The sequence below is a fragment of the Protomyctophum parallelum genome (assembly GCF_964188405.1).
Source record: "Protomyctophum parallelum genome assembly, chromosome: 5".
NCBI classification, from domain to species: Eukaryota; Metazoa; Chordata; class Actinopteri; order Myctophiformes; family Myctophidae; genus Protomyctophum; species Protomyctophum parallelum.
Genome location: NC_139702.1, coordinates 52079775 through 52102380, shown reverse-complemented (window position 1 = coordinate 52102380; position 22606 = coordinate 52079775). Strand labels below are relative to the sequence as shown.

At 40.3% G+C, this 22606-nt stretch overlaps 2 protein-coding genes across 3 annotated transcripts; one reads left to right on the top strand and one right to left on the bottom strand.

Annotated features, from left to right (window-relative positions):
* Positions 1–463: 463 nt before the first annotated feature.
* On the bottom strand, positions 464–2323 carry dpy30 (dpy-30 histone methyltransferase complex regulatory subunit). The gene is made up of 5 exons (XM_083765048.1): positions 2210–2323; positions 1401–1441; positions 1253–1300; positions 761–903; positions 464–648 (listed from the first exon to the last, which is right to left on the bottom strand). The coding sequence occupies exons 1-5, from the start codon at positions 2217–2219 to the stop codon at positions 576–578; spliced, it is 315 nt and encodes a 104-aa protein (XP_083621174.1). The 5' UTR covers positions 2220–2323; the 3' UTR covers positions 464–575.
* A 548-nt stretch (positions 2324–2871) lies between these two features.
* Positions 2872–18533, top strand: LOC310859596 (spastin-like). Of its 2 annotated transcripts, XR_014569319.1 has the most exons (18): positions 2872–3456; positions 5466–5549; positions 6423–6506; positions 7289–7375; positions 7851–8041; positions 8294–8424; positions 9043–9136; positions 9500–9574; positions 11953–12024; positions 12918–12993; positions 14224–14315; positions 14628–14707; positions 14827–14869; positions 15049–15128; positions 16316–16386; positions 17394–17434; positions 17597–17795; positions 18179–18533. XR_014569319.1 is itself a non-coding variant. In XM_083766221.1 (17 exons), exons 1-17 carry the CDS (start codon positions 3093–3095, stop codon positions 17720–17722), a joined length of 1791 nt encoding a protein of 596 aa, XP_083622347.1. In that variant the 5' UTR covers positions 2872–3092; the 3' UTR covers positions 17723–18533. The 2 variants fall into 2 exon arrangements, 1 of the variants encoding a protein (XP_083622347.1); XM_083766221.1 differs by having other exon boundaries at positions 17597–18533.
* Positions 18534–22606: the final 4073 nt, after the last annotated feature.

Below are 22606 nucleotides of genomic sequence, written 5' to 3'. Positions count from 1 at the left end.
AGAGCACTAGAGGGGAGCTGTGTGTGTGCCCAGGTGATGATGGTCGTTGATGCTCATCAAGGAAGGCAATTGTTTCTGCACTGTCAAAAGTAATGCTACTTATTTTGCAATGTAGTTAAAGAATCTCGGGGGGGGGGGGGGAGATAAATTATATAAAATTAAAGTCATTTTTCTTTAAAATGTTTAATATCGTGAAAAATATCGTGATACGAATCGTATCGTGACTTGAGTCAATCGTTACATGCCTAATACTAAGCAAAAGCATCAGAATGCTGACCTGTAATAATGAATTAAAAACTTTCCAATTATCCATTCAGAAACAAATGGTATGTGAAACAGCAAATAGCTCACTTAAAATGATACATGTATTATTGGCATGTATTGAAAAATGTCAGATACCCAGCTATATTAAAATGCATTTAATCACTCAATATATATGGCAGATAATGGTCACAGAACACGATTGACAATCATAGTCACATCTTTATTCTGTAAAAAGAAAATCACTACTGAATCATTAGTAAACACATGAAGCAACTACTTTTCAAACACATGGGTCTCTCCAGTGTCCAGGTCTAATTTCGGTCCTCATACTGTGACTTGTTCTTGAGAAGGTAAGCTGCTAAATATTCTATTGGATTCGGTGGTCTGGAAGAGAAGAAATCAGAAGAGAAGAAATTACTTCAAATCAAGTGAAATGTTGACAATACATACCAACCAGATCCTAATATGAATGTCTAATGATCTCATTGAAGCCTACCTGTCCTTGGCCAGCACTGATAAACCTTGAAGCAGAATGGGTACCACGGTCTGATCCAGGTACGCCCGGGTGGGGAGGGACTGCAAGTCCACTTTCTGCTTGGAAATCTTCTCTGTATTGGTTTTCTCATTCTCCACTATTCTCTACAACAAGCAGACATTTAGATGTTTACATTCCAGATGGTGCTCTTACAATCAGAACAGATAAACCATAATCTTAAAACAGGAAGTGGACTAAGAAATGGGAGGAGCCAAATCAAGTTACTGTTTTTCACAAGAAAGGAGGTGGTGCCCCAGAGGCAAAAATACACATGAAAAAATAAAGTTCCCACCAAATGGGTTCCTCAAATTGAGCAAACCAAAACCTGGATAACGGCATATCATTATTTAACAATTCTCCAATGTTAATTTAGCACACTTTTGAGGGTCTTCATGTAGGGACGTTGATGAATGTCTCTCTAGCCAACATTGTAGTGTAGTTCTCAATAGTTACCTGGATATTTTCTGTCAGACCATATTCAGCATGGGGGTTTTCAGCCACCTAGAAGAATATAAGACACAATGTAACACCTTTATAATATTAAGAACACAAAGTTTGACTCCATTTTGTTTTTTGAACAGATGCATCTTAGGCTACTTACTGGGGTATGTCCCTCCATGGACTGATCTGCATCTGTGTGGTCTAAACACGCACACACACATTACAAACTTAACTCATACATGACGTGCAGTTTTGTCATTATCTTCGCATTCTTTAATGTATGACAAAAGTCACAGTAAAATAGCAAATTGTAAACAAACGTGGTGTATGTCTAAACTGCTTCAGTGTGGACTGAGGGCACATATGGGGCTATGTAGACATGGTTCACATGACGCCCTAGCCGCAATTATAGTGTTGCAAATTGCGGCTAGTGACGCCCATATACCGACAGTCATGTTTCAGGGCTATAGGGGCTATGTGGCATGGTAAGAATGGCATCTTCTGGAGTAACTTTTAACTTTTATTTCTGTGAGGGAAGTTAAAGCCCATTCTAATTCCTTCCAGTTTGATTTAAAGCAGCAGCGCCGTACAGTTCCTTCTGTTGTCTTTTTCTTGAATATTTGAAAACCAAGATCATTTTGGTGTCCCTTGAAATTTGTGGTTTTGAATGTTGCCTTGGATTTGGTCGCATACCGTTATACCCAGCACCAAATCCAGCGTATCACAGAATGAATGAATAACAAAATCGTATGTGAATCAGTGGCGGCGGTAAGCAGCAGCTAGCTTAGCAACAATGTAGTGACACATACATTGTACAGACTAGCATTAACAAGAGAGACTTCAGAGTGCAAGCGTTAGTTGTGCGATATTAAATTATACATTATACAATATTTTGATAGAACAAAATAAAATAAAAACATTGGAAAAAACCCCAGATAAATTCAGTTAGACGAACAATGATTTACTTACCATCCGCCATGTTTGTTGTTGGTGTTTACGCAGGGCGCGTAGTCTACGTAAATTCTGCTTCCTTGGCTACGCTACTACGCTAGAAATCTAGAACGTGTAAAAAAACACTTCCTTTAATGACGTTTACCTCCAAATTAAAATATAATTCGTATTTCGCATAGGGTATTTCGTTTTTAAGAGTCACATACGTGTGTGTGTGTGTGTGTGTGTGTGTGTGTGTGTGTGTGTGTGTCAATCGAAACCTAAGTGAAATTTAGCCCTAGAATGTAATGTATGTACGTGTATTCCTAGCCCTGGAACATGACTCTCGTATTCATGGCAGTCATGTTCCAGGGCTAGTGTATTCCATTCTATGGCTATTTGGAATCAGTAATTGCATGCATATTCACATAACATTCACTTTTATGCCATTTAAAAAAACTCGCATATCGCAAATATATATATATATATATTTTTTTTTTTTATGTGTACGTTTTTCTTCCAACATATTACTGGCACTGGTAGGATCTACACTAGTAGTTTTTCATTATTACAAAATCTTCTAAAATATTAGTCAAGAGTCTTATTTTGAAGTCCCCCGGCCGGCCCTTATAAATTCGATTTATCAGCTATCTTTACCATTAGTGCGTGCCTTTGGCTTTTTGGCAGCAGTGGAGTGGGCTGCATGGTAGCATGCTGGTGCAAATTGCAACACAATACATCCTTTCTCTTTTAAATGGTTTACGCCTAACTAACATTTGGTCGTTATTTATTTAATCAAGATTCAACGGATGACAGCATTAGAGGTAGAGAGAAGACAGTGGGTAAAACCCAAAAGCCAAAAAAAACACAATACAAAAAGTCAGTTATTATGACATGGCTCGGTTCATAGGGAGGCGGATGAATGAGTATGAGTTCCACGGGAGGAAGGAGCAGCAGGAAGAAGCGAGGCGCCGCCGCCGACAGAGACAGCTGCGATCCGGTGTCGGCACTTAAGAGCGGTTTGCACATCATCGTCTCTCCGCTGCGGGCCGTGCTGTCATTGTTGCGTCTTGTCGCAGTGTACTGTGGCATTGTCCTCGCCTGGCTGTACGAGCGGTTGACCCGTCGAGGACGAGGTATGGCTGAGAGATCCAAACAGCGGACTGACGGTCAGGGGGACATCAAGGGAAGTGTGGAGTACAACGATGAAGAGCGGATCAAGAACCACCACAAACAAGCTTTTGAGTACATCTCTCTAGCACTCAGGATAGATGAAGATGAGAAAGGTGTTTGTTGTGCCGTGCCCTTCTGTTTCCCTAGACTGTAGACTATATAAGCTGCTGTTAAAGGTATGTCTAGGGCTCTAGGCGACAAGTCTAGTCATATCATATTATCACAATTTATCAGTTTCATTCCATACTCAGCAGGAGCCATTAAAATGTAATGGTAACCAAGGAAGATGGTAACCAGGAAGTTGGCTTATTATCTTGGACTTGGTGGATGCATACTTGCATAGGGTTGAAAATAAAAGTAAGCATACCCCAGTTGAGTAGGTATTTCTGTATGGCTTGAGGAAAGTAGCTTAATGTTCTTGTTCTACAAGTTTACTAGTTTAGCTTTCCAACCAAACTGATGGCAGGATGTGGTTGAGGGAGGCAGCTGAGCTGCAGCCTAATACAGTGGCCTCATTATGGTTCAGTGAAAGTGACTTTCCAAACAGAAGTGTGTTCAATTCATTGCTCAGCCAAAGGCACATAGTGGCAGTTTGTCAGAGAAAAGAACGAACAATGGCTCTCATTCAAAATAATTTCCTTCAACAAGGAAGCGTCCTGATCCGTTTATCAGTTGTCCATCAACTCGTCTCAACTTTTGGTCATTGACTATTGTCATCACAGGTTTATATGTTTAAAAAAAAGTTTAGAGAAAGTCTGTGTAAAGTGATAGAGAAAGAAAGAAACAGAAACCAGATATCAACATGGCAGTGATTAGATCTGATCCATAGCTCTAATGCGTTACATTTACACATTAGAGCTATGGATCAGAGCTAGGCAGTGATCAGATATCAACATGGCAATTATCAATATGTTCTCATCTGTCATATCAGCAATTTCCCAAAACTTGAGCTTTAGTTTATTGTTGTAAAATGATCAATGGTCTGCATTTATTATATAGCGCTTTTCGCCAAAGCGCTTTTTCAATGTATTTCACATTCACACATTTGAATTATTTTATTTGGATCTGCACAAGAGGCGCAATACAATAGACCCAAACACTGATCACACACACACATTCACAGTCACACACCGATGGTGGAGGAAGCCATGCAAGGCAATACAACCTGCTCATCGGTTATCTTATATACAGTATTCACATTCCTTTATGCTTAAATAAAAAAATTAAATAGAAATACATATTAAAGAACAATTCACAGCTCGGAAATTAATGAACAGTGTTTGAGATAAATCCTTTGTATACGCCTGAGAGCTTTAGACTTCTTTTCATTAGTGTGTGTGTGTACAGTAGCGAATCCGATAGCCTTTGTGTTTCAATAGAAGACTGTGCTTATAAGCTGCTGTGGGTGCCCTCTGGTGCTGTGTCCTGGTCAGAAGGAACAGAAACACTCGTGTCATCAGACATCCTCTCTCTCACTGTAGCTCCATTGTTATTATGGCAGGCGGACGAATAGACAGGCCAGGGGCCCAACAAATGGCCTGTTTCACACAGCCACTCCAACCCCTTTGTGAGGGCTTTGTGTACTAAATTAGTTCTCGGGAAGAGTGGAAAATGGCACTGCACTAGAGTGTGAGTGCTATAATAAGCTTACTGTAGTACACAGCTGGTAAAGCACTTTCAGTACATGGACAGTACTAGTATCATCTTATGTATTATGGATCAACAGCAGTAAAGGTCTCTAATAATTAGAGACCTTTACTGCTGTTGATACCAGAGGCTTTAAAATAGTCCCCGAAAATATAGCCTTGTATTTGTCTCTTGAAAGACACAGTCTTGATTTCTCTCATGCAGCACTATCACCGGTTCAGACATTTGTACTGGACTTTGCCAACCTCAATCAAGACAAAACACCCCATAATCTGCAACAGCAAATGGCTCTGGTATACCAGAGCTGTGCCAGTATACATGTAGCTGTATGTTCTACTTTGCAGAGAGATTATGGTTTACAATGACAATGCATTTCCCCCCCCCAGATAACTGAGTGACTTGATTCCTAGTGAATTAATGCACCTTTTATTTATCATTTCCAAAGGTCCTGACCAATGTGTTTATTTGTAATTAGGCCAGAAAGATCAAGCAGTGGAGTGGTACAAACAAGGGATTGCAGAGCTGGAGAAGGGCATTGCCATTAAGGTTCCAGAAAAAGGTGAGTTTGAATACAGAAAATGTATTGTCAGTGACTAGTAGATTGTGTCTTTTACAGATTTACTAGCCATGATTCATGACTCTCGTATTCATATGAGAGTCATGACGCAACTTCACCCTGGTTTTTGCGAACACTACATTTACAAATAATTAAAATATATAAACATTCGCATTTCAAATATAAAGTACTCACAAAGTGTCCCACGGGTGTTAGTTAGTAGCAGCGCCAGCGATTAGAATTTCTGCATCCCGTGTTGTTTAATAAAAAGCATTTTTAACCGAGGTGTTATTTTGCCATTGGCTTTCAACTACGCGCCCCTATCGGTCGGGAGGAGGGTGGCACTCGGTGTGTTCGATATAGGTAGGCTGACCGCCCTGCCAATACAGACTAATAGGCGAGTGCGCTCCCGGTGTGCAACTGTGGATTTCCCAAACGAACCCCGTTTGAAAAAAGTAGCCGGGGAGCTCGGACAAAAATGCTTTTTATTAAACAACGCGGGACGCAGCAATTCTAATCGCTGGCGCTGCTACTAACTAACACCCGTGGGACACTTTGTGAGTACTTTATATTTGAAATCTGAATGTTTATATATACGGAAATCTTGTAAATGCAGCGAGCGCAAAAAACAGGGCGAAGTTACTGCATGACTGTCATGATAATCATCATGGCAGTCATGTTCCAGGGCTACAGATTTACCAACCCAAGGCGTTTTTTAGTATGTAACCTTTATGCCCTTTATAAAGTGTCTGGTAGAATCTAAAAAAATATTTTTAAAACATCACACATTTACCTTTTATTGTAGTAATTTGTCATGTGTACCGGTATTCTATTTTTAAAGATGATGTCTAAAACTACAATTCCTGTCTCTTCCAGGAGAGAAATATGAGCGTGATAAACGCCTTCAGGCTAAAATGACCACCAATCTCATCATGGCCAAGGACAGACTAGAACTGTTAGGTAGAGTAAACCTCCTTTCCCCCTATGAAAGTTTCTGAAAGTTAAGGGCTTGTTGCACTTCAAAGTGAACACGGAAAATAGCAGATCTACAAGCATATAACATGTGCTGCAACACTTGCCTGTATTGTAGATCGTCTATTTCTGGTATAAATCCGGCTTTACTGCTTCCACCCTCCAAGTTTCTTACACTGGAATGGAAAGTCTACAAACATTAGTTTGGGAAAGTATATGTCGAAATGTCCAATTGCGATAGATTCATTGAGTATGAAGTCCACATGCTTCTAATTTTAGCCTAGATGTAGGAAATTATGGCATTGTTCATTACTTGATATTCAAAGAAATGTTACTTTTCAAACAGTTATGCATTCAAACTTAATATCATAGATGCATTATGCATCATCATGCATGATAATCCAAATTATCAATGGACATCTGATGCTTTATTCATTCAATGCCAGCATGAATAAAAGGCATCCTTTTCTTATTTACTTTTAAAATTATTCTCACAGTCAAATCTATGCAGCTCATGATGTTGTACTGTAGGCTACTTTAGAGAATTAGACATGACTGCTATCGTACTGTAGGCATTAATAATCTAGTCCAAATACTAATAATGCTCTCCTGTAATGACTAGCTTCATGGTTGACAGATTAGTGCCATTTTAAAGCATACAAGCAAGCACTTCATATAATTCAATTGATTTCATTTATATAATATATCATCATAAATTAGGATTATTTTCTTTTTGTTTGTGTTGCTGTTTGTCCTTTGATGTTTCTTAGCCAAGGTGATTTCAGGACACACCACTCAGCGAGACATCTATATTGACAGCACTAATCCAGTTTACAATAACACTCATCTACGCTCAGGTAGGTCTTACCCTTGCATACTGCCTTCAAAATAATTTATACATTGCTTGGGTGGCGCAGGGATAAAAAAGTAACTGTCCACCACCACAGAGGTCTACGGGTTTGTATCTACCTTTGTGCATCTGGTTTGGCTGAACGTCTATACGAACACATTTGGCTATGTCCAGGTGACGGAAGCTGGGCGAGGAGAGTGATCTTTGTCATTGCACATATTCTTATGGGGTGGGTAGCACCTGTCAGTGTGAAATGTTGAACGGGAGGAGTAGGGCGGAGACACTACATCCTCCCGTTGGGGGCTCCTCACTGGCAGCTGAGCCAGTAGGGTACAATAGCACTGATAACACAGAATGTTGTGGGGAGGTAAATGGCATAATGACTCAAAATGATTGACTACTCAAAGTTTATACACATTTCTTATGACTGTGTGCGTGCGCGTGCCTGTGTATGCATGCCTGTGTCTTTTTATTGTTTGTAGTAACTGGTGCTGTACCCAAAAAGAGGGACCACATAACTTCGTCTAGCCACTTGTTGCCACGACCAAAACAGGGCCCAAAGAGCGCCTCTTCCTCATCAGGAGGGCATGCCAGCCATCAGCGCACCTCCAATTATAATGCCCCCTCAAACAGTCACATACAGAGGCCAGCTGCCCATACAAACAGTAATAAGGTGAGTTTATAGTCCTACTATGAAGTTGGTTGATGTGGTTTTAAAGACACTGTCATTTCACATGTGAGGTTCTAAGGATACACTTCATACATGGACACTGACCGAGAGATGAATGATTAGAGAAGGATGACCTTTTCAAATAGGAATTGTATTTGTGAGTTTGCAGGGCACATCACAGGTTGAGGGAATCGAGCAGTTTTCCTAATCCTAATCAGTGTGGGATTTTCCCATTGTTTGCTTTTTTCACTCAAGGGAAAAGCAGGAAACCGACAAAACAATAAACCCTCCACCATCCCAACATCACCACTGAAAAAGGACATGAAAAACCTGAAGAATGTGGACAGCAAGCTGGCCAACCTCATCCTCAATGACATTGTTGACAGGTGGGGGGGGGGGGGGGGGGTGTTTGTGTGTGTGTGTGTGTGTGTGTGTGTGTGTGTGTGTGTGTGTGTGTGTGTGTGTGTGTGAGTGTGTACTTGCCGTGCGTGCTTGTGTGTGTGTGTGTGTGCATCACATTATGTTTCATACTTTTTTAAATATTTAATTTTATAATGGTCAAAGGGGCTGTGATCATACTGAAACCTTGCCCAAATTAGTCTAATATGTCACTGAAATCCTGATTGTAACAATGCTGTTTATAATTACATTTATTTATTTACAATAACAGGATCCTAAAAATGATGCTGATTTGCATTTTAACCCATCATGGCATCATGTTATGCTTTAGCTATTGAAAAATAGCAGATCTACAAGCTCATATCGCGCCACCGAGTGGCGATACGAGCTTGTAGGTCTGCTATTTTTGAAAAATCTAAAAAAACGACTGACATTTTTAGAATCTGATCTCAGGTCAGAATGGGTTCATCAGACCAGTGTGTGTCCGGCGGAAACCTCGTATGAATCTGATCTCAGGTCAGAATGGGTTAAAAAAGAAAAAAAGGTCTGCTGTAGTCTACCGTATATTATTCCTGTGGAATAAAGTGATTGTGATTGTGTTCCAGTGGGTCAGCAGTAAAGTTTGACGATGTCGCTGGTCAGGAGCTGGCCAAGCAAGCCCTACAGGAGATAGTCATCCTTCCTGCACTGAGACCAGAGGTTAGTCATGATGTACAAACCTTAGAGAAAGCTATTATGTCGTTTTTATTTTTATTTACAATTTCAGTTCCGTTTATAAGAAATGCTGCTAGTGTCCCCGAATGCCTAGTTAAAAGTAGTTAATTCTCAACATTTTACAATATATTTGAAATTGGGTCACATGATCTGCACTAGTCTCTCAAGACTTTTGACTCTCATCAAAACAGGGGTTGCTGTTTTTCCGTTATTTGCCGATGGGATTCTCAGATTACATCTACACCAGTTTTTTTTAAATATAATTAGAGAATAAGATATCCTGAATAGAAATCTTTGTTTGGTGCTGTTGTTTACGTGCTTTGGTATGTGCTATGAATTCTTCCCTAGCTGTTTACAGGACTGAGGGCTCCAGCACGAGGCCTTCTCCTGTTTGGTCCTCCAGGAAATGGGAAGACTATGTTGGTGAGTTTGTCATGTCAAATGTTACTGTATAGCAGAACACAATGTGCTTTTACACAGAAAGTACTATACAAACCAAATGCAATGCAACTTTATGTAAAGATTTTAGCAATAGTTAATAATGCAAAAAATGCTTAAAAAAAGAAACATACAAGATGTAGACTAGAGTGTCTCAGGGCCAGAGGTACATGAGTTTGCAAAGTTTGGGAAATGGGAACCATTGCTCTATACTAGACTTAAGCATACATACACCCAAGAGTTCACATTAGATTACATAAAAAGGAAATGGGGAATAGTGGTGGATGCCCTCCTCCTTGATCCCAGTAAAGCCTGATTTATACTTAGTCGTATGATGGAGTATAAATTAAGCATAACGAACCCAGCAGGAGGTGATGAGTTGACAACCCTCTGGGTAAATTCTGTTCTCGGTGGTTTGACGAAAAGCATAAAATACTGGCAGAACATTGTAAAATTGGCAGAAAGTGTGTGTGTGTGTGTGTGTGTGTGTGTGTGTGTGTGTGTGTGTGTGTGTGTGTATATATATATATATATATATATATATATATAAACAGGTACACTAGGTAAGGAGATTTATAAATCACTCCCCTCCCCTCCCAGTGAGCTGTGGTGTCCCACAAGGAAGCATACTAGGGCCTTTACTGTTCCTAATTTATGTTAACGACATGACTTCAGCTTGTGACTGCAACTTGTTCCTGTTCGCAGATGACTCAGCACTGCTGGTCTCGGACAGGAACAAACTGCAGGTTGAAAAGACCCTCAGCTCTGAACTCGGTAGAATCTGCACCTGGCTCGCTGATAACAAACTATCCTTACACCTGGGAAAAACTGAATCCATCCTCTTCGGATCAAATAGTAAACTCAGCAAGGCAGATGGCTTCTTGGTTAGAGTGGGTGACAATATTATCACACGAAAAGATCAAATTACCTACCTAGGTTCCATCCTGGAGGCTAATCTTTCCGGTGATAAAATGGCCACCAACGTAATCAAAAAAGTCAATCAAAGAACAAGATTCCTTTACAGGATCTCCTCACTGGTCAGCAAAAACACCTTGAAGACCTTAACAGGAGCCCTCGTACAAGGTTTCTTTGACTATGCATCCACCTCTTGGTACCACAGCACCTCAAAGGCCCTTAAAACAAGGCTCCAGACCTCCCAAAACAAACTGGTCAGGCTCCTACTTGGCCTCACCCCCCGAACCCACCTCACCCCTGCCCACTTTGACAGGCTGGGATGGCTTAGGGTCGTCGACAGAGTACAGCATCTTGCAATGGGTCTGGTCCACAAGATTCGATACACCACCAAGATACCCATGTACCTGTCTAAATACTTCCTTAATGTAAACGAAGTCCACACCCACAACACCAGAGGGAGTGCAACAAACCATGTACAACCCAGATTCGGCACAAACAAGGGACTAAATTCTTTTCACTCCTATGCCACCAAAATGTGGAACGCCCTACCAACAGTCATTAAGACATGTGAATCCCTTGACTCCTTCAAAACCGCTCTCAAAGGGCACCTACGGATGGCTGCAATTCGAAACTGGCCTCTGTAAAATCTGAATCCCCCCCACCCCCCCACCCCATTTCCCTCACTGTATATTGTATATTTTCCCAGTGCTTGTATATTTTCCCTTTTTTGCTTCCCATATGATGAATTCCTGTTCTGTTCTTTAGCTACATAGAAATGTCTATTTGTATGTCTCTAAATGGTTGTATGTCTTTAAATGTTTTGATGAATTGAACAATGTGGACCCTGTTGTAAACAAGTGTAATGCTTAATTGGGTCGTCCACTCACAGTTGACAGTCTTTGTATTGAGTTTGTGCTTAAAATGTACTGTAAATTCTACAAACTGTTAATAAATATTTCAATCAATCAATCAATTTATAGAATCATATATCGTTCCCAGGCTTTAGGTCTCTGCCAACCCCTATATCCACAAATATACCACACATAACTGATTACATTACCCTACCAAGCAAAACTGCTTTTACAGTGCTATTTGACCTAGATTTTGTGCTAAAGCTCATTCTCCAGAACACTGGCAGTGGTAATAACGCAAATATGAGTTAGTCAGAAAAACAATATTGTTGTGGTACAGGAATGGATGAAGATTAACGATAAAAGAGTTTGTGCTGTATAAATAAAGTTTGTGTTTAATCTAATTGTAAATGATTTGCAATTCATTATTTTTAAATGTATTTTATCTCAGACATACCACTGGCTCGTGGCTTTAATTGGAACCCTGTTGTCTGTTTTAACAACATTCTTTTCCTTTTTTTTGGTCTGTTTTCTTTGAACATTTGACACCTCATCTTGAAAATAAACTCCTTGTTTGTCTTTTAATTTAAAACCCAGGCTAAAGCAGTGGCCATGGAATCCAATGCAACCTTTTTCAACATTAGTGCCGCCAGCTTAACCTCAAAATATGTAAGTATACCCTGAATTCTACTACTTTCCGAGACACGCTGTCCTTTTCATACATTCTATCTTTTGTTATGAAGAACAATGTTTAGTAAAATTGTCTTGTCACTGTCAGCATACTGTAAACACCAAACCCTTAAAGGTGTGGTAGGTAACTTTGGACGAGTAATTACTGCAAGCTAGAGTTCCTTTGCTACATTAATCCGTGCTGCTCCATACTACAAATGCAAGGAATAATACAGAGGCTGTATTTTCTCTCACATTTCAATTACTCAAGCTGGAAATGGATGTTACTACAAGAATGCCGACTACAGTGAAAAAGTGGGGTGCATGACTGCATGCGTTTGGTCCGACATACTAACATACTAGTCCAACACCCTACCCAAAACCCAACCCTAAACCTATCCTCACAGGAAGCCACAGGTTCGTTTTAACCTGCCACGGCCTAGTTTTAACCTGCCATGCATGTCGGAAGCCACGGGTGAGTTTTAACCTGGCCACGGTGACGGGTTAGTTGTAACCAGAGCAATCTAGTAAGAGAGTAATGACACTCCCGTTGACTCTCATTCTAACAATGGAATGCGGAAGTGCTCATTCTATCTCAATGTAATAGTTCCAGCCATAGGAGCAATGTTTGGAACTATCGCCCATAGGCACCCGCTTTGCGGCGAGATCAAAGCGTGTCACCACTACATTACTCTGGTTGTAACCAGCCACGCATGTCAGGAGTGACAGTGTTGTCGGAGTAATGTCTGTCGGACTGTTAGTATGTCTAACCGACATATGCAGTACTATGCACCCCGAAAAAGTATAGAAATTGTAACTGAGACATGTGTATTAACTCTTGAGACATGCACTTTATCTCCACATTGCCCATCCTTTGTCCTCTATGTTTCCAGGTAGGAGAGGGGGAGAAGCTGGTGCGAGCTTTGTTTGCAGTCGCTAGGGAGTTGCAGCCCTCTATCATTTTCATAGGTAACAGTTTACTTTACTTTGTCAATTATATTGTGCTGTATACATCATTTCAAATCACATTATCGTCTGTGATCTAACGCACATAATGCATTTTGTGTGTGCAGACAACATCATTAGGTTGCATAGTGGGATTTTAAGTAACCAATATTTTTCTTTAAAAAGATATTGTCTTTTTGTAGATTAAGTTATGTATGGCATCACAGACTTCTATTTGTTCCAAATTACATGTGTACCATTTGAACCATGCGAAAAAAAAATAGAAGTTCGCCCTCAGGGTGCCAGTGGCTCAGGTGTAGAGTGACCGGATGGGAACCGCAAGGTTCCCAGTGCGAACCCGGGCTCCCCCAAAGTTGGTGTTGAAGTGTCCTTGAGCGAGACTCTGAACCTTAGCATATATATGAATAGAGAGACGTCACCGGATTTCTCCTCCCATCCACTTGCATTAAGTTGCTCAAAAGCGCATGAGGCGATTTCACTCCTCCTTCTGAGTAGGAACAGAGTGCATTCTGGGATGGTTTTGCCCCAATAACATGAACGCGCTGGCCACTGACTATCATTGCACGCGTTCTGGTATGAAACAGCGGCGTTCACGTATGAAACAGCGTTCACGTGTCATCATGAACGTGCACAATGATAGTCAACGGACCAGCGCGTTCATGTGTTTGGGCCAGCGCTGCAATACCAAATTCGGCCACTATGTCCTTTTCGCCTCAGGGTTTCCTCCGGGTGCCGTCTCTATTCATATATATTCTAAGCTCTGAACCCCTTATTTCTCTCGATGTGCAGGTTGGTGCCTTGCATGGTTTCATCTGGTATCGGTGTGTGAATGTGTGTGTGAATGTAATGCACAGTCTCTGTAAAGCGCCTTGGATAATGGTGCTATTAAATGCACCATTTAGAAGAACATATTTTTTGCAGAAATACGAGTATGGTCTGACAGCTGCAATAACAATAGTGACTGTCTGATATTAAGTTTTGCATAGTCTCACATAACCAGACCATCCGAGATCTCTGCCCACTGATACTGAACGGCTAAAACTGGTAGGAAACCAATTTGGGGCGTTCCTTCATATGGTTTCAGGATTGGTTCCAATTAAAGCATTGGGTGTAGGTTTGTATTATAATCGCCCATTCATTGAATTTAGATTTCCCCTGACATCCCCTGGCAGAGATCTGTGGTCGTCTGGCTACGTGAGACTATTTAACTGAATCCATTCACATTCCATACAGATGAAATCGACAGTCTTCTATGTGAAAGGAGAGAGGGCGAGCATGATGCTAGCAGACGACTGAAGACTGAGTTCCTGATCGAGTTTGATGGGGTAAAACGTTTTCTGTTTTCTGTCTGCTCGGCTGTTTATTCAAATGCACTTCATCTCACCCACATTTCTTTGTTCTAGCAACCGAGCCAGGCTCTTATCTTATCTTCCTAGTTGAACAGAACAAGTAGGAACCTATAACAAAGTAATTTGGCTAGGTATATAAGGAAATGCCATGACAGCTACATCAGATCCTGCATCACGGTAAATGTAATGGTCTGTACATGTGTAACTATTGTTTCCATGGTATGGTGTGTGTGTGTGTGTGTGCGTGTGTGTGCGTGTGTGCGTGTGTGTGCGTGCGTGCGTGCGCAGGTACAGTCAGGAAATGACGAACGGGTGCTGGTGATGGGAGCAACCAACAGACCTCAGGAGCTGGACGAGGCTGTTCTCAGGTCAGATCCCCGCATGGCTCCATTTTGGTTGCCAACCACTAGATGGTAGTCCAAAACCAAACAGCCCTGAGTACCCAGAGCTTTATACACTTACTCACTCTCTCTCTCTTTCTCTCTAGGCGGTTTGCTAAGCGTGTGTATGTGGCTTTACCAACTGAGGCGGTATGTTGAAGCTTGAACTTATGTATTATGATCCTACAATGCCTAACAATGTGTATGTTAGGCATTCAGCCTAAAATGTATGATAGATTATGAATGTTTTTTTTTATTGTTTATTGTATTACTGTTTATTACTGTTTGCCATCGACCTGAATGTGTTGAGCTTGTGTTGTTGTTTCTAGACCCGCTTTAAGCTGATGAAGAACCTTTTAGGGAAACATGGCAACCCTCTCACTCAGAAGGAACTGTTTCAACTGGCCAAGTAAGTTGATGATGATAAAATGTAATATTTGATTAAAACGTCTTTTTGAGTTATTTATTGATTCAGATTTCAGAATAGTCTCGCTAATATCTACCGAGAAGTAGCTTACCGGTCGGTAGGCAACACTCACTTCTGCTGTGGTCCGTCAATTAAATGTTTCAACGCCGTCCACTTTCATTATAATATAAGCACAATATGTATCTGCGTTTTTTTTTTTTTTTTATCCCACGATTTTGTAACCCAGTTTTCTTTTCACCCAGTGCCAATTATCTAATGTAATCCTGGGCGCTACACTTCCTCTGCCAACCTGGGGGGGCAGCGGACTGACCTCATGCCTCCTTCTATGCATGAGGAGTCCAAGCTGCTTCTTTTCACCTGATAGAGGGGAATTTCCCCGGCCGGACGTAGCGCGTGGAAGGGACACGTTATTCCGACCAGTTCCTTTCCCCTCCATCAGGCGCCCCGGCTGGCCAGGGGGAGGTAGTTTTAGAGACCAGGATTACGGCATGTATCTGCGTTTTTCTAATGAAAGTGAAAGTAACGATTGGCAGAATAGTTATGGCCGATGTTTACTTCTGGTTCTTCCAGGGTGAATTTCTGGGTTTTCAGAATCGTTGAACATTGGCATGTATTCAAAAACACATTGTAAGCAGGGCCTTGAGGTGACTCATAGCAGATTACTCACTAACATTCTCATTCACATAACACCTACAGTCTTTTAGTGGAAGTGACTCATAAAATGACCATGGTGGTACTGGTAGCCTACTTATCACACTACCTTGGCCTAATTCTGATTGTTCAATTAGTCATGCTGATGACGAAGCACTTGACAGGCAGGGAACTCTGTATATTATCACCTGGGGCGGCAGTGTCTCAGTGGATGGATGGATGTATGTATGATCAATGAATGTAATGCACAATCTATGTAAAGCGCTGTGGATGAAAGTGCTATATAAATGCAACATCTACCATTTTTATCAATGACAAAGGATTGGTTCATGCATCTCTTGCATTTTCTTTTTATTAGTAGTATAGTATCATTAAGTCATATGCTTTCATGTAAAACAAAATCTTGAAAATTATGAATTATTTTCACATAATAGTAGTACACCAGTTTGGCTTCAGATTGGAGATTCAGTGTATTCTACTGTAAATCCTCATGTTGTGTTTATCTATGTTTGGCTCAGAATGACAGACGGTTACTCCGGCAGTGACCTGACATCGTTGGCAAAGGATGCTTCGCTGGGCCCCATCAGAGGTGAGGAACACTTTGAGACCATACATCATTTATCACACGTACAGACACTCTCTCACACACACACACACACACACACACACACACACACACAGTCTTTGAATCGATATCTGCATTACATTGAGTGAATCAGTGTTTCACAAACATTAGGGAGTCCTTTCGGAACCTGTTTTTATGGGTCATCAGTCAAATCCAGTGTTTAACCTTTTCCTACAAAAGAAAACAAACTGTTTTTGAAATGGGGCTTAAGGGTACGGTCACACCGGCCTATGTGGCTTTTGATTGATTGATTGATTGATTGAAATATTTATTAACAGTTTGTAGAATTTACAGTACATTTTAAGCACAAACTCAATACAAAGACTGTTAACTGTGAGTGGACGACCCAATTAAGCATTACACTTGTTTACAACAGGGTCCACATTGTTCAATTCATCAAAACATTTAGAGACATACAAATAGACACTTCTATGTAGCTAAAGAACAGAACAGGAATTCATGCATGGCCTTCTTTTTACAATGGTTTTCAATGGGAGCGGAAAGAAACAAACCGATCCGTTCCCATGGACTCATTCATGGATTTCTGTACGTTTTGATCGTGGAAAGACTCATAATTTATCTGTAGGGTCTTGATTGTATTATTCAGTTCCAGTACGAGTCATAAAACAAACTACTGGCCCAGGATCAAACCCCCTCGAACCTTCTCTGTCCTTCTTCCCTCTCAACCTTTCTGTTGTCTTAAACAAAAGTACTTTGCAGAGTGGATTGTAATGAAAACTCTATTTCCTTAGTTATACAAAATAGTAATCACTTCATTCATTTTGACATTCAAAGAATGCGAAACATATAGATTATTGAAAAAAAACATAAAATAACATCTCCATTGCTAGATTACTCGTTTGACCTTCCGAGGGAAGCTGCGTTTTGTTGAATCAGTTACCTAGCATCTGTGTAATTAGATTGGGGCATTGCTATGAATGTCACATCCTACTTTGTTCCTACTCTGACAGAGTTGCGTCCAGAACAAGTCAGGAACATGTCTGCTAGTGAGGTGAGTTTATAGCATTGATAATTGTTAATAGATGTTATATTTGTTTTAGTAACACTGACGACAGTTCATTATATCATTACAACAGAATGCTATGATGTATGATGGCTGTCATTTAGATTTTCAGGTGTTCAGCAAATGCAGTTAATCGTTTGATGTTTGCAGGTGCGGAACATCCGCTTCTGTGACTTTGTGGAGTCTCTGAAGAAGATCAAGAGAAGTGTTGGACCACAGACTCTAGATCTTTACGCTCGATGGAACAGAGACTATGGCGACACGACAGCTGTATGACAGAAACATACTCTCATACACACACTCAACCAAGCACCACTATTTAGTGGTCACAAAACGCACGGTTTGGTACGTATTGCGATTATGGGTCACATTTCAATACATTTTTGGTCACTTTTCTTTGTGACCACCGTGCTCTGACTCATGGTGCGTTACCCGTTCAAATCATGCAATAGAAATAACGCTGATGGGTCGCACACACCAATTACTGCTTTAGTTTTTATTCTTGCGTAGTGAATAATAGACAAACGTTTCGGCTATCCAGCCGTCACACTGATGAAGGCTGCATTATGGATAGCTGAAACATTTGTCTATTATTCACTATGCAAGAATAAAAACTAAAGCAGTTCTTGGTGTGTGCGTCCCATCACCGTTATTTCGAATACATTTTTGGTACAATAGAGAATAAAAACCAGTTATAAAAATGCTTTCCATTGTTTGTTTTAGGAAACAGAGGTTCATGATGAACTGTACAGTATGTAGATTCCTGAAGAACTAACAGACAACTGTGCATGGTCAATGATCAAATACCAAAATAATATTCCAATTAATTGCTTTAGCACAATCTGATTCTGCTCTGTGAAGCTGTCTAATGCTAATGCAAAACAATTCAAACAACAGTTGTAATTTCCCCCTTGCTCTGTTCAACCGACTAGGCTGGTCTCACACAAATCAGTAGGCTACACATTATTTCTGGAGTCATGTGAAAACATGTACAGTATCATTTTTTCCTTGTTGTTTTAATCACACATTGAGGTTCCCCAAACAGTTGGTCGGGACCCAACACACACACACACACACACACACACACACACACACACACACACACGCATACACATACACATACACATACACACATACATACATTTATATATATATAAAAAAATCTAATTGCATCCTTTTTTTCTTCTCCAAACTGAATTTTGAAATTCCCTACTGTTTTCCTGTAATTGGAGTCTTCTTAAAGAAATTGGTTATACTGTACACATACCACTAATAGTAAACACACCTAACCTGTGGTGAACAAAGTAAGGATTTACATGACATTGCATGGGAACAGACAACTTTATGGTGCTAATCAAGTTTACTCCAGCAGTCACTTTGCCAGGTTACCACACGACTGTTTATTCTGTTTGATAAATGTAGTTGGTTGGTAAAATCCTAAAGGAGGTGTATACTTGCCTGTATGGCACTTCTAGACAGAGTTTTTTAGTAGGGAACTGTGCCTTATCTATTCATTTCTGTATATTGGTGCTTCCCTATCTGATTCCTATCGTATCCATTGTATAACATTTCTACAGTAAAGGCAGAAACTACCCTGGTCCAAATTTATTCGGTTGCTAGTGCTACAGTAATTCACACCTTAAATCCTATTGTCCAATCAAGGTCTGCTATCGTTGGGATTTGAACCAGCATCCTCTAAAGCCTGAGTTATATTTTGCCACAGCATAATGTGGTGTGAGCTTATAGATCGGCTATTTTCATTGTGCAAATGCAAGCAAGCATAAATCAGGCATAGCCTTTAGGCTACTGTCACTGCACCAAAGTTCCATGATTTTTAAACCCTTAACTGCCTTTTTCTCTGATAGCTCATGTGTCACTGCAAGTCTGCGACTGTGATGTCTGACATTTCAGTTTTTCCTCTGAATAATATACTAGCATTTTTTCTGAGTAGTAAGATCACAAAGAGAAGAGTTCATGACTTTTATAATAGAAATGAAAATAGGACAAATACTCCCTACTTTTTGTTTCTCTGTAGATTTTGATATAGAACTCCTAGCTGGGATATATACTGGGTAATAGTTAACTGATGCCCATGAATGCTGGTTTATTTATGTAATGCTTGTTCTGTAGATATAGCTATATATAAGCCTGACAAGACTAATGTCTCATATAGTCTTATTGTTGTTGGAAGAACCAATGTAAAAGGTAAGCTATTCGATAATCAAGGAGTGCATTGTCTCATTGATGAGCCCAAGGAGCCGAGAGACAGATACACTTTAAACTAAATGTAGTCCATTAAAAAAAGCATGCATTTGTGTGTGTTTTCCATGACAGCAGCATCACACTCACCTCATTGGCACAGATATTGTAATGCCTTTTCTACGCAGTAGAATTTAGAATCCTCTTGTTTCTATAGTAGCTGTAGTGTGGGCTGGAGAGAGAGAGAGAGAGAGAGGTTGGGGGGGGTCAAGACATGCAAGGTTCAGTGACGTATTTATATAGCAGTATGTAATGCCTGAATGTGCACAACCAGCCTGTCCATTCTCGCAAAGTGGCAAAGGCTGTAGCATTGTCATGGATTGTTTCCATGACATGGTCCATGGACTGCTTTATGTTCTGTGCATGCTATTCTCACTGCAGTGTGAAAGACAAGTATCAATGGTTCAGTTCATTACATATTATTTACAGACCAAATGTTGGTTTCATTCCAAAATGATAAATGAATTCCTGAACTATTTTATAATCGAGTTCATGAAAAACAAATAACATGCTTTACCTTCATGTCAGGAGTGATTTATAAGCTAAAGGTTTTTTGTTTTGGTTTTTTTTGGGGGGGGGAGGATATAAATGGTGGATGTTTCATTTAGGAAAGAAACCTCACTGCTTTGAAAGCAGTTGGGATGAATCTGCTGTCTGTAGAACACATTTCCTAATTTTTAAGGAAACGATGCAAAACATGACATGAATAAGGAGACTTATTTGCAAGTATGCCAGTTGAATAAACAGTTTTCTATTGATAGCTTGTCAGTCTGAGTCTTCTGGGGTTTTTTCGTTTCTAGGCTATATACAAATAGTAAAAATTTCAGAACATTCAGGACTATAACAAGCAAGGGGATGTAACACCAAATCCTGATCCCTGTAGTTGTTTGTGTATGTGTATGATCTGTGTTTTTTGTGGAGGGGGGGGGGGGGGGTATTTTAGAAGTCATTTTGAAGGGTTGTATAGAGCACCGAAGTCTGACGTCACTTTCAGTAGAGGGCGTCAGTCCCCAGGTTCATGTATTTGTTTAGTTGCATTGAAATCACCATAGGAGGAGTTTTAGATTGATTCATATAAGAACTGTGTTTGAAAAATAAACATGTCATCCCGGCCGCTTCACTCACATGGATATGAAGAATCAACTGACTGAGAGAAAACGCTAATGTTACTGCTGCTGAATTAGTTAGATTTTCGCTAGAAGCAGACTGTATCATATATGAGTGACTGACTGTTGCAAACGATACAGAGACACCTCCCTGACAATAACGCCGAGACAGCTTGTTTATTTTTGGACCACAACGCTTATAGTAGACGATATTAAGATCACCCCATGTTATTCTCCATAGAGAAACTACTTCCGTGAACCAGGGGAATCGTCGGGATGAGCGAGTTACGTCAGGACTTCGGTGCTCTATACTGGCAGATAATAGTATATTGTTTATAAAAGATAAACTTATATTAAACCATTGTATCACTATTATAAGGCTGGGGGGTGGGACACAAAGTGCTTCACTGGTAGTCAAATCACAACATGGGTGTGTTGTATGTCTCTAAAAACAAATTATACAGGGTTTCAATTTGTCCTATACAGTGTCTGTGAGGTTAACTATATATTGTTGGTTAAATTGGCCAATTACAACCTACAGTAGACGTTCATCTTATTAAGCAAATATTTTGTATATAGCATTTGGCTGCCCTGAGACCAGCATTCAAAAGCTGCCCTCAGGGCAGCAATTTAACATTGGTGTATGTATAGCATTTTGGCTGCCCTCAGACCAGCATTCAAAAGCTGCCCTCAGGGCAGCAATTTAACATTGGTGTTTGTATAGCATTTGGCTGCCCTGAGACCAGCATTCAAAAGCTGCCCTCAGGGCAGCAATTTAACATGGCCACATCTGCCCCTGGTATTGTGTGATCGTATTGGTGATAATATCACCTCATATTGGTGTTTAGAATCTAGAATCCTCTGGTTTCTATAGTAGCTGTAGTGTGGGCTGGAGAGAGAGAGAGAGAGAGAGGTTGGGGGGGTCAAGACATGCAAGGTTCAGTGACGCATTTATATAGCAACTCACAATCCCTTAGGCTATACTCATTACATGAGTCATGACTCGTGAGTCATTTAAAGGACCACTTCACCACTTTTCAACCTATCTTCATATAATAGGTCCTCACTAATAATCTTGAAAAAATGGCGCATTGTTTTCCTACTCTGTCTGTGTCTCATATAGGGCTGTGGGCAGTTCAGAAACCGTCCTCCAGTGACGACATCGATGGGGAATACAAGCTAATAGAAACTGCAGGCTTTCTAGTCCTGAGAAGTTGCAATGCAAAAATTAAAGCCATCGTTCTCACGAGTCACGATAATGAAAATCTCAACATTTTTGTAAAAGAATATTGTTTAAAAAATAATCTACCTAATGATGATGTCACTGGTGGACGGTTTCTAAACTGCCCACATCCCTCCATAAGACACAGACTGAGTAGAAAGAAATCGTGCCATGTTATGATTCTTAGAGGACCTATTATATGAAGATAGGTTGAAAAGTGGTCCTTTAAATGTAGGCTTGTATGAATGACTTGAAGCTTTTAATAATCTAAAATAAATAGTAGGGTGCTACTTTTCAGCCATTAATCAACTTAGACTACTGATGAAGTTTCGATTTCATCAACTTTAAAGTCACCTACCATTTACAGATACAGTTCTTAAGAACGAAGATCGAAGAATCAGACCATGCAGTTGTGTATATAGGCTGCATGGCGTAAGGGCTTGGGCACTACCCTATACCATCTCTCTATATCATTTTGATAAAGGCATATTAAAAACATGACTTGTACACCCAATGAAAATATAAACTTCACGGAATATATACCACTTCGAAGTTCGAATTATAACAATCGTT